Raw genomic sequence first — 16,566 nt, 5'->3', positions numbered from 1 at the left:
TACAACAAATTTGACAGAAAAAGTAGTTCAGTGTTCAGTAATGCTATGTTGTAATTACTGTATTTACAAATTTAGCACCAAAATGCAGACTGCATTGGATAATCCAGAACACTGGATAAGCGAATGTTGGATAAGTGAGATTCTACTGTAATATGAAATAATTACTGTGGTAATCCAGTCCAACCCAATTCTGCCATGGAGGACATAATCCAAGCATGCCCAACAGATGGCCACCCAGTCTCTCAATAATAACATTCAAAAACCATACAATAAGAGACTCATTGAACAAGATATGGATAAAATATAGAAACAGGATGTTCCCCAAAACCCCACTGTGGTTAGCGCCTCTAGAAATAATATTGAAGGAACAACGAGGAAAACTGAACTGGCCAACATATAAGGACATGGTTATAAGACAGGATAATGATTACCTTTTAAGATCACAAGAAGAATTACAGAAATTATCCCTGCAAATAACATGGCTACATTACAGACAAATAAAGGAGCAATTCAACAAAGATAAACAGAAAGGTTTCATGAATTTGGATTCGGACTGGGAAAAAATTCTGAACTTGGAAAATAAGTTGATCACAAAAATATACAAAAAATTACTGGAATTGGATACTGAAACTGAACATGTAAAGACATGTATGACCCAGTGGGCAAGGGATATAGGAAGACCAATCCTATACGAAGAATGGGAAAAGTTATGAGGAAAAAATATGAAATTTAATTACGCCTCGGATCTTAGAGAAAACCAGTTCAAAATGATATATAGATGGTACATAACTCCGAAAAAATTAGGTCACTACAAGAAAGATAAACGAACGAAATGCTGGAAATGCCAGGAGAAAGAGGGAAATTTTTTCCACATGTGGTGGGCATGTGCTAAAACAAAGAAATATTGGACAGAAATACACAAAGAATCCCGGAAAATATTGAAAAAAGACTTACCATTTAGACCAGAACTATATCTGTTAGGGGTGACTAACACGAACTTAGGAAAAAATGAAGAAAAGATCTTAAATTATTTAGTCACGGGGGCCAGAATTGTTTTTGCAAGAATCTGGAGATCAAACCAAGTACCTACAACAGACCAGTGGCTGATAAAGATAAGTGATATAAAGAATATGGACAAGCTGACATTCCTAATGAAGAAACAACAAGGAAACCCAATAAAAGAAACGGATTGGTCAAATTTCGAGGAATACATAAGACAAAGAATGCTAGAATCAGAGGAAAAGAAATAGAGATTAGAGCTCTTGGAAGAGGAAAAAGGAAACACCCAAAAGTGATCAGGACACTCGTCATAAGAGGAATGGTCATCTGATGATGAAATCTGCAGAGTTAAACAAATGAAGAATACACACTCTTAAATCATTCCACCTTACACTCCCTCCCTTTCTATCCTCTCCCCTCCCCCCTCTTGCATGAAGTACCCCCTCCCTAACCACCCTCCCCTTACCAGTACAGCCCCCTTCCCCAAAATGTGATTTTCCCCCAGTTTTTAAGCATTGTATTAAAAGATCTCAATAAAAATACATTTAAAATAATAATAAGAAGAAGAAGAAGAAGAACAACAACAACAACAAGAAGAAGAAGATCATACAATCATAAGGTTAGGAGACACCCCTAAGGATCAACCAGTTCAACTTCCTTCTACCATGCAGGACGACATAAACCAAGCACTCCTGACAGATGCCCATCCAAGATCTGCACAGTAATAATACAAATCGATTCATAGAATCAGACAGTTAGGAGAGACCCCTAAAGGCCATCCAGTCCAACCCAACTCTCCCATTGGATGATACAATCCAAGCACTCCCAACAGATGGCCAGCTAGCCTCTCAATAATAATAAGAATAAGAATATCATACAATCCTAAGGTTAGCAGATACCCCTAAGGATCATCTAGTTCAACTTCCTTATATCATGAAGGAGGACACAATCCAACCACTCCTGACAGATGGCCATCCAATATCTGCACAGTAATAATACACATCGAATCATAGCATCAGACAGTTAGGAGACACCCCTAAAGGCCATCCAGTCCAACCCAATTCTGCCATGCAGGACACAATCCAAGCACTCCCAACGGATGGCCACCCAGCCTCTCAATACTAATACTAACAACAACAACAACAACAACATCATCATACAATCCTAAGGTTTGGAGTGACCCCTAAGGATCATCCAGATCAACTTCCTTCTACCATGCAGGAGGACACAATCCAAGCACTCCTGACAGATGTCCATTCATCCTCTACATAATAATAATGATGAAGATGCATAATAATAATAATAATAATAATAATAATAATAATAATAATAATAATAGAAGCATAGAATCCAAGAGTTTGGAGAGACCCCTAAGGGCCATCCAGCCCAACCCTTTCTACTATGCAGCAGGACACAATCCAAGAATTCAAAAACACATGGACAACGTATAAATACTATACAATACTACACAGGGACATAGACCCTCTCTACCCTCACCACTTTCACAGTACACAAACAACCAAATGCATACTAAACATAAAGACAACCATACAACAGACATTCAATACCACCACTACCTCAACAAGTTCTCACCAACACCACCAGACAATGCCACAGCAACGTGCGGCCGGGCACAGCTAGTAACTTTATAAAATATAAAGACCTCACCAGCAAAACTGAATATGAGAAGCAATAAATAATCCACTAGAGACACAATGTTTTATTGAGCTGACAGTTCATAAAGTTATAACTCCCCACTTCTTTGTGCACCATGCAGAGAAAATTGAGTATGGTTAGATACCACAGTCTAGAAAAGGTCACAAACTTTATAGACTTACAATCTTTCATTTTTCCTTGAAAATGAATGTTTTATTAGTGACAAAATAGGGTCCATAGGCAGGTTCGTTCATTACACAGTTAGCTGTATAGATACTTTGTACCCACAAGCAAAACAAAAATCTCACAGTTTCATACATTCTTCCTCTTCTCCAGCCTTTACCTTGGAATCTTGTAAATTTAATATGTTGCACAGAGGTCCTGTCTTGAGATGTGACCGAATTAGCCTTTAAGTGATTGCGCCAATTGCATTTGGTTTTCATCATGGAAATACTAAGCAGAGTTAAGATTCATGCTGCATAGATTATCTCCAATCATAGTTATCCAACATCAGTGCTTCTACACTGGAGCTGTTCATGGGTCAAATTCTCCCACAGAACACAACATGTGAAGCTACACTTAAATTCTTTTTAACATATGCTATAATAGTAGTGATCACAATGCCTTCAAGGACTGGAATGGACAGAAAAATATATTCCATAGCCTATGATTCCAGAATAGTATGCATTAAACTTTTGTAGGCACATAGCCACAGTGAGTCTCTACTACTCAGCACCTTTCATACAGTGGGGTGGTTTTATTTTTACTACTTACCATATATCTAAACATATATTTCATTTAGAAACAGAATTAATTCAGGTTAACTTTTGATTTGGGGAGGGGATGTTATGGAAAGCCATCTGCCAATATTTATTCACTGTAATTTGAGACTGTGCCCTTTTACCTTGTAGTTTTATCAGCTATTCTAAAGTTTTCTAAGTAGTGGCACATGTTATACTTTTCAAACATTTTGGAGCATTCTAGAAAAACCTTTAATATGATGTTGCAGCCAGTATGCTTTCTTCCATGCTGCTACTCACTTAACTATTAATGTAAGCCAAAGCATGTTCACGTGACCACTGGAAAAATTGACTGGCATGATGGAGTTACTATTAGATCATTTTGTGTTTCTTGACTGATAGCGAGTAAGTGTTAACTGAACATCAGTGTCTGATATATTGTGGGCACATTTCTCTTTCATCCCCAACATGTGGCAAGACTACCAATAGATAAAACCACATTAATATGTTATTGAGGTGGGGATAATGAAAGATTACTAAGGATGTGTCTGTTAAAGTGCAAATTCCATGAAGTTTGCTGAAATCCCATCCTTGCTCTGTCAAAAAGATAGCTAGTTGACTCAGACTTGAAAAAAAGGCAATAGAAATTCAGGGGTACATAGATCACCCAACAAAAGCCGGACTACAGCATCCTCTTATTCAGGGATGGGTACCTTTGAATCCTTTAGTTATCCTCTTGAAATGGTCACATTACAACACCTGTATTCCTTCAGGCTATGGGAATTGTAATATAATTGCAGTTTAATGGAAATTGTAATTCACAAACTGCCCATTCATGCTTTAATTTAAGACAGTGAAAAAATGTTTTGTGGAAATTATTTATTGTATTATTTTTAGTGTTAGCCTCATTTTAGAGAAATAACACAGGATAGAAATAAATAAATATTACAATAACAAAAAAATCAGTATCACATACTGTCAGGACCCAGGCTGCAGAGCACCAATAACCATGCGCAGAGACCAGAATCTATCTAATATCTTTATTAAAGGAATATATAAAGTCAATAAAAACAAGTGAAGAATATAGTTCAGAAGTAGACCTTTCAGGAAAGGTCAAATATGGTCCAGGAAATCAATGTCCAATATGAGATATTAGAGTCCAAAGTTATAATCCAATAACCGAAACACACACTTGCCGAGCAAGTGTGGGGAAATGACAAGGTCCTTTAGTCCAATGGAGCTTGACAACAAGGCTGGAAAACAAACTAGATTCTTGGCAAACAAGACTTGATACGAGGCAACAAGAAGCAAGAAGCAAGAACAAGGTCCGTGGCGAGGTCCGGAGAACAAGGCAGGCTTGGAACTAGAACAAGGTCCGTGGCAAGGTCCTGGAAACAAGGAACTGGAGTAGTGTAGTCCACACACGATCTCACTCCCGAAGCTGACGAATTGACTCCGCAAAGATCTCCTTGCGGGTAAACACCTATATAGGATCTTGTTTTCCCGCCAAGGAACACTTTCCCTGGGGAACAAGAAGTGAAACCCAGACTGTGTCCAGATGCATGACTCCTTAAGATTTCCCAAGGGAAACAGGCTTAATCAGCTAATTGTCTGGCAGCGATTCTGGCGATTCGCCTCCCTAGCGCCTCTATCTCTATTATAATTATTCTTACGAGAGAACGGGGGGAGAATTCTGCCCAAGGCTTGTTTGGCTGACTTCTTGAGGGCAAACATCCTGCAGGTGCAGAGGCTCCAATTCTGGCTGAATCGGTGGGAAACCCAAGTTTTCCTCTTCGTCTGCCACAATAGTACTAGGAACGGGACTACATGGCCCATGAGTCATCACACATACGTAATTTAGATCTGGTTAATCATTTGGATTCTTATTTAATTGTCTGTAGAGCCTCGGTGGCAAAGTGCGTTAAAGCACTGAGCTGCAGACTGAAAGGTCCCAGGTTCAAACCCCGGGAGCGGCGTGAGCGGCCACTGTTAGCTCCAGCTCCTGCCAACCTAGCAATTAGAAAACATGCCAATGTGAGTAGATCAATAGGTACCGCTCCGGTGGGAAGGTAACGGCGCTCCATGCAGTCATGCCAGTGGCCACATGACCTTGGAGGTGTCTACGGACAATGCCAGATCTTCGGCTTAGAAATGGAGATCAGCACCAACCCCCAGAGTCAGACATGACTGGACTTAACGTCAGGGAAACCTTTACCTTTACTAATGTCTGGCTAATAATAATAATAATAATAATAATAATAATAATAATAATAATAATAATACAGTAGAGTCTCACTTATCCAACACTCACTTATCCAATGTTCTGGATTATCCAATGCATTTTTGTAGTCAATGTTTTCAATGCATTGTGATAGTTTGGTGCTAAATTTGTAAATACAGTAATTACTACATAGCATTAATGTGTAATGAACTACTTTTTCTGTCAAATTTGTTGTATAACATGATGTTTTGGTGCTTAATTTGTAAAAATATTAACCTATTTTGATGTTTAATAGGCTTTTTCTTAATCTCTCCTTATTATCCAACATATTCACTTATCCAATGTTCTGCCGGCCCATTTATGTTGGATAAGTGAGACTCTACTGTAATAATCTTTATTTATATCACGCCCGTGGGGACTCATGCTCGAGACTTAAAATTTTCTATAATAGCTGCTGAAATAAGGATGGAAACAGTATTATTATTGTTCTTATTATTCTTATTATATTTATTATGTTTATTTATACTCATCTTTATTTCTCCTGAAGGAGACTCAAAGTTGCTTACAAATAAAAGTATGACTACATAATTCAAAATGTACAAATATGCAATGAATTAAACAGTGTTAAAATTCACAGTTAAAATACATTAAAATGTATTCAAAGCTAAAAATCATAGCATCCCCTGACTTGCTCTTAAAAACCTCCTTCTTTAAAAACCTGTCTGAATAAGAAAGTTTTAGCCTTCATTGAAATCACCACTTTCTGGCTCATAGATCTCTATCATACCAGAGAAGTCCAGTCCGCTGATTAGGGATGACATGTAAACTTTGGTTACAGTGTAAGAAGATAAATGTAGGAGAGATACTTGCTTCCAGGCCTGTAGCGAGGGGGTGGTTTTAGGGGTTCAACCCCCCCCCCTGAAATTTTTCAGGTTATAAAAAAAAACCTGGTTAATTCATGAATTTTAACTGGTTAACCAAATCCCCATGCTAAGTCTATGAGACACAAAACATTAAGAGCCCCTCCAGGCACTATCTCAAGCAGATATTGACAGGTTTGTAGCGGGGAGGGGTGTGTGCTAGGGGTTAACCCCCCCCCCCGAAATTTTCAAAACCCCTCCCGAAATTTTTTTCTGGCTACAGCCCTGCTTGCTTCCATTGCTATACCCATGCATTTTTTTCTTTTGTCAATAAAATTTTCAGGTTTTTCCACTATAATAAACACTTTACAGAATTGTATCATAGAGTATGTTGGAGTGAGATTTCCAGAAGCAATTATGTATTTCTGCCATATTACCTTCAACAATCTAGGAAACCATTCCCTGTCTCCATTCAACCCCATTGACTTAATAGTTCTTTATCTGATTTTTACATTTCCATTGACAAGTACCAATGAGTGGGTTTGGTGAAGAGGAAGTCTGCAATTATACTGTCATAGACAGAACGCCACCAAATAGAGTAAAACACAGTTTATTGAGGTTACAGAACTAAGAATGCCCATAATAAACAAAAAACAGGGCAAACACTTGACTTCAGTGTGATAAGTAACAGAAAACTGCTCCGTTTGAGCTAAAACAGTTCAAAAGAATAAGCCGGATTAAACAGAAGTTTAATCCGGGTTAAATCAAAAGTGCTTACTTCAGCCAGGCAAATAAAGCAAACAAAAGAGGATTAACAGAGGTCCGAATGAAAACAATAAACTGGCAGCAGATTCTTCTCTGCTACTCAAAAAACTAGAGCTGAGTAAATCAGACTGTTTACTCCTCCGTGCAGCAAGCGATATCCGGGTCCAGGCACATCAATCAGGGTAACGGCAGTCAGCAGGGTCCCAATCCAGTCCGAGGTTGAAGCCAAGTGTAGACGTCTAGAATTCCACAAGTGTCACCGATAGCCACAGAAGGAGTAATCCGAGGTCGAGGTCAATCAATCCATTCGTCAATCCAGTGTAAGTAGTTAATGTCCGTCAAAAAGACGACGGAGGTCCAAGCTATCAAGATTAAACACAAGTTGCACAGAAAAAACCCACACAGTTCCTCCCGCCGTCTATGCCCAGTGTCCTTGGTAACTTACGTATCCAGCAAACGAATCACACCCGTCTTCAGGAAGTTCCCCAACAAGAGCCCAAGCGTTCGTCCAGATTACCTTGCCCAACGCAATTAGCCATTGATCCTAAACCCCATTTTATCCCAGTTCAAACTTCATCATCGCTATCAGCTGCCATCCCAATTCCAGGTGTCCCATCATCATCATCCTCATCAGAGCTACAACGCCTTTGACTACGCCCCACAGCATCCCCAGCTGTGGATCCCGCTCCATCCCTCCAGCCCGTCCATGGGTCTGATCCTGCAACCCGCCAATCGCCTCCCATGCTTTGATTGCCGGTGACACCCAAATCCTCCCTTACATGAGTCCATTCCATGTCATCCTCCTCCGAGCTAACCATTTCTTCCTCCATTCCCTCGGTAAAACCCTCAAAGGAGTCCTCATCTGTTGGTTCTGCAAATAGATCCCGGAGCCGTTTCCTTTCACGCTCCTCAAAAGAGTCTGACTCTCGAGGAGTCTTACGACCCCTTCTCCTAGTATCAGAGCCCGAAGGCTCAACCATAACATATACACATGCATCCTGAACCTATGAAAACATGTAGCTAGCTTACATACTAGTTTTTCCAATATAGCCATGCAAATATGGCATTTAAGAAAGGGAGGTAAGTTTACCTTACTGTGTTTTTTCACTTTTAGTCCTGTTGTAACAGCACATTGTCAGGTACCCAGTGTAGGGCAACTCTTATAAGAAGGTAGAACTTGAAAAGGAAGTGGCTCCTCTGTTTAGATCTGTTCAAATAAGCTGATAACTGATATGCCTTCTATACACCCATAGGTAGATCACCAAAGCTCTATTGCCTCTTTCTTAACTCTGTGATGCCCAAAATCTGTCCAGTTGCCAGGATAGTACATGCACCTTCTACAATGAAGCTATGAGGCTGAGCTGAAGCAATGTGTCTCAACACCAGAACCTTTTTAAAAAATTGAACCAATGAAGTCTTTTATTCAGCTTCAGTCTTCAACTCACTCTTTTCATAACCATTGTGGCCATATAGACCAGTGGTTCTCAACCTGTGGGTCCCCAGATGTTTTGGCCTACAGCTCCCAGAAATCCTAACAGCTGGTAAACTGGCTGGGATTTCTGGGAGTTGTAGGCCAAAACACCTGGGGACCCACAGGTTGAGAACCATTTACATAGACCTACAGCCCTAACCAGTGATAATAGGTTATGAGAAACATCTGGAAGGACACAACTGCCCATTTCTGACCAATTGTGTTTTATTTTATGTTCTGTTTTTGCCATGTTGTGCCGTATGTAAGTCACACCAAGACCCTTTGGGGAGATGGTGGCAGAATACAATAATAAAGTTGTTATTATTATTATTATTATTATTATTATTATTATTATTATTATTATTATTATTATTATTATTGACACAACGACATAGTCTGACACAGCAAACAAGATGATGATATTATTATTATTATTATTATTATTATTATTATTATTATTATTATTATTATTACACTGTAGAATTATTCCATTTTCATCACGATGGCTCAATGCCATGGAATCATGAGGTTTGGTGAGGTACCTGTACTTTTTGGCAGTGAAGGCTAAAGATCTCGTAAAACTACAATTTCTCTGATTCCCTAGTTAAGGTGGGGCCAAACTACATTAATTCTACAATGCACCACAAGACTGACTAAGAGCATTTTTAAATAGAAAAATTAGCAAACGTTTCTGAACATACTGATAGTGTTAGGCAGATACAACTGCATTATCGGGGAGAATTCCCTTTCAAGGTAAAAATGTAACAGGTTGATTTTTTTTCATTACTTTTAGCTACTTGAGGAGCTTACCTATTTTATATTAATCAGAATTTTGATTCTTTTCTCCTGAGATATAAGAGTGAATCACATAAAAACATTTCAAAATAAAAATTATGTTTTCACATTCAAAGATAAGATGTTCATTATGATCATTGTGTAAACGTTTAGTCTTAACGGTTTCAGTTAATTGATTTCTTTTATGTCACTATCTAGCAGATTCTTTCAATTTTGAAGCCACAAAAGTTTGTATAGATAAGAACTTTTCTTTAGCTCTTGAAAAAGGACAATAGTTTTGAATTAATTAATGCTCTGCTTCTGAAAAATGTAACTGCTTCTAAATTGTCCCTGTTCAGATTGGATAGTCTGAATGGTTTATTTTAAATTTCTGCATTTAATTAACTGCTAAATTTGAACAACACGACACATTGATAACAAATCGATTGCCATAGTGTGAAACCTGAAAGAGAAAATAATCATCAGGGCTTTTTTTTTCCTTAGAAGTAATAAGCCATGATTCTTGTCCTCGTTCAGTTAGCATGTATTTTTAAAGTCAAAGATGGTTAGTTGGCTTGCTGTTGCTGTTATTTTTTTTAGTGTTTTGAAACCTTACACAAATGTAGAAATAGCACCTGTAGTTCCCTATTTTCATTTTGAGTTATCTGCGTTTAATTTTGCATGCCTGCATGTTGTGACTGTGAAAAGGTCAAAGTCCCTAGAGAACTGCAAAACTGATGGGAAAAAGGAAAGAAGGATATCATGGGAATTAGATGACAAGACGGGGCACAGTGGAAAAAAAATGAATTTGCAAGACAAGAAAAGGAGAAGGCATACTGTTGCTGATGTGAGGTAAAGGTTAGCTTCCTTCCCTTGTGTATATTTACACCAATAGTTCTAAAAATCATTATTTTACATTATTTTGGGGTGCTGTTTCAGCTTATATTTATGCAGTGATTGATTCTTGTACAAAGTAAGAGCAGGGGGTGCTGTCTCCATTATATATATTTTGTTTTCATTTTGATAATGTTTTAACAGCTTTTAATATGTAATGAAAATTACTTTCACAATATACCTTTAGTTGTAGCAGAAAAAAATAAAACAAAAACAAAACAATAAGAATACCACCTTAGTCATAATCTGAACTATTTTGTAAACTAAAACTATGTTAACATATGCATCTTTATCTGGTCCCATTTATTTTGTGAAATTGGGTTTTTTTTTTGTCCAAAGAGTGTTGGCTAGTCATTCTGTATTTACTTCTCCTGGGTTGTATTAGATTCAGATTATTTTCCTCATGAGTTAATTTTCATGGTTACAGTGAGATAAAAGCTTCACAGAACTGTAATGTTTGAAAAGGGCTTTTTAGTTTTCTTCAGACACTGTTCAGTACAGGAACTGCTCAAAGTAATGGGTTACAGATTGGTTGAGCAAACACCAGACAGTGGAGATTATAATCCCATGATGCACCAAGTCTGTGGTGTCTGTGTCTGTAGACAGGCAGAAAAAATTAAATTAATGGTATGTTAAGAGAGATAGTTACAAAGTTATCCACATGACCTAAACATTACTTAACTGCCTTCTTTTGACCTAGCATAGACCTATTTCTGTGGGCTCGATGCCCTGATGGCCTGATTTTTAGAAGATATTCTTTCTCTTTCCTCAGCTTGTGCATGCGGTTGTTATACATTCCTTTGCCTTATATAAACAGTAGTTTACTCCCAAACCAAACCAAGCCTATTTCATGTACCTGGTGGACAGTGTGAGAGTGTTTACACTAAAATAGTTGTTTAATGGCTGCTATCCACTCTTAAACCTAACATACACCAGCCACAATTTAAGCAAGTGAGACAATAATTTCTAAATACTTAGAGTGCCACAGGACTTCTTGTTGCTTTAGTTCACTGAGATTCTCTCCCCTTCCATCATCAATTTAGAGGAGTTAAATTCAAGCATGAATCTTATTAATATAGCTGAATTGGTTCAGAAAATACACCTTTAACTTATATATAATGTATCAGAATATGTTTGTAAGATGGCTGGTTGGCATTAATGATGAGTATAAAGTTCTGTGATGCTGGCTGTGAAAAATACGCTTCCTAACACTTCCATAGAAGGTTTTTGGAGGACTGGGGATAGCATTGGGGAGTAGAAAGTAAATCTCCCTGTTTAATTAATGAATTTGTACCAAAAGCAGCACTTGATTGAATCTTGGCCCTTTGTTGCCTTTTCATATGGATGTACAACACACACTCACACAAAGAGAAAAAATAACAGTCATCATGGAGAGAGTAGATCTGTTCAAATAAAGAAGAAATATACTGCATATGTTTAAGTAAGGGCCGGTATTGGGGCCAAAATTATGAATTTTGATATGGCCCGTGAACAGGTTGAAGGTCATTCCATAGAAAGGGGAGAGCGCCAATGCTGACTCAGGGGACCAGCCACTTTTGGCTGCAACTGCCATTTCCCCATCTAGGTATTCAAAAAGGCCAGAAACAGCACCATTACAGAGGGATTAGAGCAAGTCAGTGCTTTTCTTAATGATCTCACAGGAAGGACTGAGCTCTTTTCAGAGATGGGAATTGGTCTTTTTTATATAAGAGTTTAGTACAGTACTTATATTGACCATGGATAAGTTGAACCAGGTTTTGAGATTGATTTTTTGACTAAAGTCCCTAGACTTATACATGAGAATATCAGGTAGATAACTCTCCACCATCTGGTTGCTTATCGACTTTATATATGCCCATTTCTTAATCACTTTTCATGAACATATTAGATTATTAAAAAAAGGCAGGCTGACTACAGTCTTTCAAGTTGTTTTATAGGAGATGCTTATGGAAGGGGCTCATTACTACAGCTCACTATGTGTTCCTGAGAGAAAAGACTAACACTCAGATATGTAATACACTTGCACCTGAGGCCCAAATCCTTGACATGCTTACTTCTAACTAAGCTTTGTTGAATACAGTGAGACTTGCTTGTGTAGGATTGTAGAGCGTGTGAAGCCATTTAACCACAATGCATTTTTGGTGGAAATGTCCATTATAATGCACTTCCACAGATGTACTTCACTGAAAGCAAAGAATGCTTTAAGGCCTTAGAAGAATTTATATTTGCTCATTAGACAATTTTCTCTAGTAGCAAGTCAACATCAAGTTGTATTGAATATATTAGTGAACCAGGTTTTTGAGTGATTCATACACTCACATTCCTCATTTGAACCATGGCATATGGAAGAAGTAAACTTAAGGAACCATGCCCTTTGACCACATCACCTCTCCAGTGTGAATTCATAATCTGTGGGGGACAGATATCCTGTTTGCTTAGGCTGTCTTCTAAACACAGTTTAGTGGAGAAGGAAAAAGGCATTCAAGTTACTACCTTGTTCAGACATATCTCTAAGAATGAAGCTGCAGATCAACAGAAGAGATGTAAATCATAGAAATTATTACCCAGAGTAATAAACCTAAAGAAAAATCTTTATTGCTACACATCTACATTGATAGATGTATGGATACAAATAGTGTAGCAGGTACTGGAACTGGCAAACTGTTTAAAGTACAGTAGAGTTCCGGTTATCTAACTTCTGTTTATCCGACACACCGTATTATCCGATGCACTGTGGGGGGGAGGGGCGTGGCAAGGAGGGAAGGGACTTCTGCACCCCATGCATGGAGGAGGGTGCAGAGGGGAGGGCCAAACTTGAGAGGCGCCATTTGAGAAACCTTTGAAACTGAGGCCGCAGGAAGGTGCCTGGAGGGAGGCAGGCTCAGAAGGAAGCTTTAATGGAAAATTTCTCCCCCCCCCCCCGCGCCTTCCTTGTTTACCTTAGAGGAGCTCAAAGGCTCCCACCAGCTGTTCCTAGGGGCGGGCAGCTAGGCGGGCTCCATGTGGGAAAGGGCTCGGAGCCGCCATGCACATAGCTACCTCTCCCCCTCTGCCTCCTTCGACTGCTTGAGAGAGCTTTTCTCTCCTTTGGCAAGAAGGGAGCTCTAGATAAGAGCTTTTCTCTCCCTCGGCAGGGAGTTTGAGAGAAGAGGTCAAGGGAAGTGGGCTTTTCTCTCCCTCTTCCTCCCCAGGAAGATGCGAAGGAGGAGGCGGAGGGGGAGACAGACGCCGCGTCAGAGGCAGCCATGTGCATGGCAGCTCTGAGTCCTTTTCCACACAGAGCCCACCTTGCCACCTGCCCCTAGGAACAGCTGGTGGGAGCCTTTGAGCTCCTCTAAGGTAAACAAGGAAGGCGCGGGGGGGGGGGGGGGGGAGAGACATTTTCCATTAAAGCTTCCTTCTGAGCCTGCCTCCCTCCAGGCACCTTCCTGCGGCCTCAGTTTCAAAGGTTTCTCAAATGGCGCCTCTCAAGTTTGGCCCTCCCCTCTGCACCCTCCTCCATGCATGAGGTGCAAAAGTCCCTTCCCTCCTTGCCATGCCCCCGGCTTGAATAGGGCCTCCATATTATCCGTCAATTTCAGTTATCCAACATTGGGCCCGCCCGTTTATGTTGGATAACCGGAACTCTACTGTACTTGTGTAATATGACTCCCATAGCTGCAGGAGTGGTATCCAGAGTTTCACCTAACTCCATATGACAAAATGTGTCCACTCTAGGCATTTTCTAGATTGTCCAGCTTAATTCTATGATATACTCCTTTTGGAAATTATCAAAAGAGTATCTTTCTAAAAATGCTTTAGGTCTTGCAGCATGATACTATGGTACATTCCAATAGAAGTCGCTCATTTCAATAGTAAACACTATTATCCACAGTTTTCTCATTTCATGATAAGTTCAAGAACATATCCCCAGTGGATAGAAGGGTCATACTACATATTAAATTGAATTTAATTCCATAGCTTTCAATCTGACTTATATCATAGCATTTTAGTTTTCTGACCTTATGCATATCTATTCCTGAGTAAGCTCTGCTGAGATGAATGGGGTTTACATTCATCCAAGCAGGTTTGGACAGGATTTTAATCAATGTTAGTTCATAATCCCCCCCCCCCCCCATCCCCAGTGAACAGTTTTTTTTCAGTATGCCTCTCAAAAAGCCAGTACAGACAAATTAAGGTTGCACTTAAATATAGCACACTTCAGATGACACTGGGTAGTTTATTTTTAGGAATATTATGTTCCTCATTAAAAAGGAGTGATTGTATTTCCCTTGGTCCAGGAGAGGTATTTGCACTGGTTATTAGCATTCATGAGCAACCTCCTTGCACAAGTCTCCGTAGGGACTCAGGATTAGTATGTGATTCTGGTTTTGGCAGAGAAGGCAGAAGGCAATCTAACAGGCACTGGAGAATGGCATTTTTTCTGTCCAAAGACCAGCCCATATATCGACAGCAAGCAGGACCATGGATTATTGAAGTGCTGATGTCTCTTTATTGTGTTGAAGAACTCTGTGGAATAAGAGTGACCTACTAAGGAGTACAGTTATCAAAGGCGTCTCTTGCTGAGAAAGTGGCATGCCTGGAAACTTATGCTAAAAACTATTGTTTTAGAAGCGATTGTGACAGCCTTGATTGCGGAATAAGATGTATTTTCCCAGAGTGCATAGGTGAGTTACTTTAGAAAGTAACTGAAAAGTAATTATGTAATATTGGCTTTCAGTTCTCTGATTACTTTTGTACAATTTGGGCATGTCTTAAAAGGAGATTGCACTCAAAAGTCTTATCAAAATATGTTTCATTATTCTGTAAGTATTTGTTTATTTAGCTACACTTACATTTGTAAGTGATCAACATATTGAAACATAGCCTTGTAATCTAATTGTATTGTTTTTGCATGTTGCCTAATTTGAGTTGCACTTAGCTAAATCGAGTATGAATTTTAGTTTATTCCCAATGAGCCAGATCTCAGCATTATTTCAGCTTTAAACCTGCATCAGTAATACTTTAACGTAAACGTTTTAGTATAACATAGTGGGTATTTGAATATCTCAGAGAAGGTTACCCTTTAAAGTTGTTTTATTAGGCTGCCAGTACATAAATCACTGAGTGCCAGTGTGATATAATGGTGTGAGGTTTGGACTATGACTCTGGAGACCAAGGTTTAAATCCCCCCATAGCCATGTAAATCCTTAGGGTGGCCTTGGTCAAATTCCATTCTCACGACCTCTGAGGAAGGCAAAGGCAAATCTTTGCCAATAAATCTTGCCAATAAAACCCTATGACCCATGGGTCTCCAAAAGTCAGAAGCAATTTCAAGGCAAACAACAAGAACAAACATAATTCATTGGCGGGGAACTAAAGTATTCTTTAAGGTATTCTGATACATATGAGCTTTTCACATTTTCCATCCAATGGCAATGCACCAAAAACATTTTTAAAAACCCTCAGAGATTTAAATGAACAGAAGTTTTCAGTTTGTTTTGTTTTGTTTTTGTGTGTGGAGGGACTTTGAATGTGCAATGCAGTGGATTGCCTATGCACTGAGGAATCACTGGGTTTGAATGTATACCTTTATTGATGAAGACATGGCCACAGGAAGGGCAAAATGTAATGATCCAAGATATATTTTAAAGTCTCATTTTAGCTAGGGCAATATCCAGTGCAAGTTCTAATTTGTTTTTTTGTTTTTTTAAACTGTGGTCATATAGCCCCCACCCCCAAACTCTAGTCATCCAGCAAATATTTGAGGAACCCAAAGAGTCATACTGTATGGTACAATGCAATGCAACACAATACAATACAATACAATACAATACAATACAAGAATATTAAATACTTTTAAATGTGCTGTTTAGATAATGTGTTTTTACACAGCTCTCTCAAATTTTCTCTGATGTAGTGGCAAATTAATCTTACATCATGAAAAACTACAATGTGAGCATCCATCACTTTTTTAAAAAGGCTTTGTTTCCTGACTGAGCTGTCCACCAAAATTGTCAAATAGTGAGATTAAAATTTCCATCAGGGGGAAATTGTTCAAAAGGCACAGAAGGTGAGGGTGGTTCTCAATATGACAGGTTCCACACACATACTTCATCTGGACCACAGAGGTTCTCAGATACCTGCCAGTTAAAATTGCTGTTCAATTCTCAAAAGGCTTTTGTTAATGTAGCCTGGGGGAATGCT

At 39.0% G+C, this 16,566-nt stretch overlaps 1 protein-coding gene across 50 annotated transcripts in view; it reads left to right on the top strand.

Moving 5' to 3' along the window:
- rims1 (regulating synaptic membrane exocytosis 1) overlaps positions 1-16,566 on the top strand; it is a 333,818-nt gene that overhangs the window by 281,951 nt on the left and 35,301 nt on the right. For 30 of the 50 annotated variants that reach the window (XM_062981928.1, XM_062981722.1, XM_062981731.1 and 27 more), the window contains one exon: positions 10,195-10,338. The exons of the other annotated variants lie outside the window; for them this stretch is intronic. In XM_062981928.1, coding sequence (XP_062837998.1) covers positions 10,195-10,338 — 144 coding nt within the window. The remainder of the gene's footprint in view (positions 1-10,194; positions 10,339-16,566) is intronic. 50 annotated transcript variants of the gene reach the window in all.

The sequence above is a fragment of the Anolis carolinensis genome, chromosome 1, assembly GCF_035594765.1.
Source record: "Anolis carolinensis isolate JA03-04 chromosome 1, rAnoCar3.1.pri, whole genome shotgun sequence".
NCBI classification, from domain to species: Eukaryota; Metazoa; Chordata; class Lepidosauria; order Squamata; family Dactyloidae; genus Anolis; species Anolis carolinensis.
The sequence above is the reverse complement of the archived record's forward strand: the minus strand, read 5'-3'. Positions and strand labels throughout refer to the sequence as shown.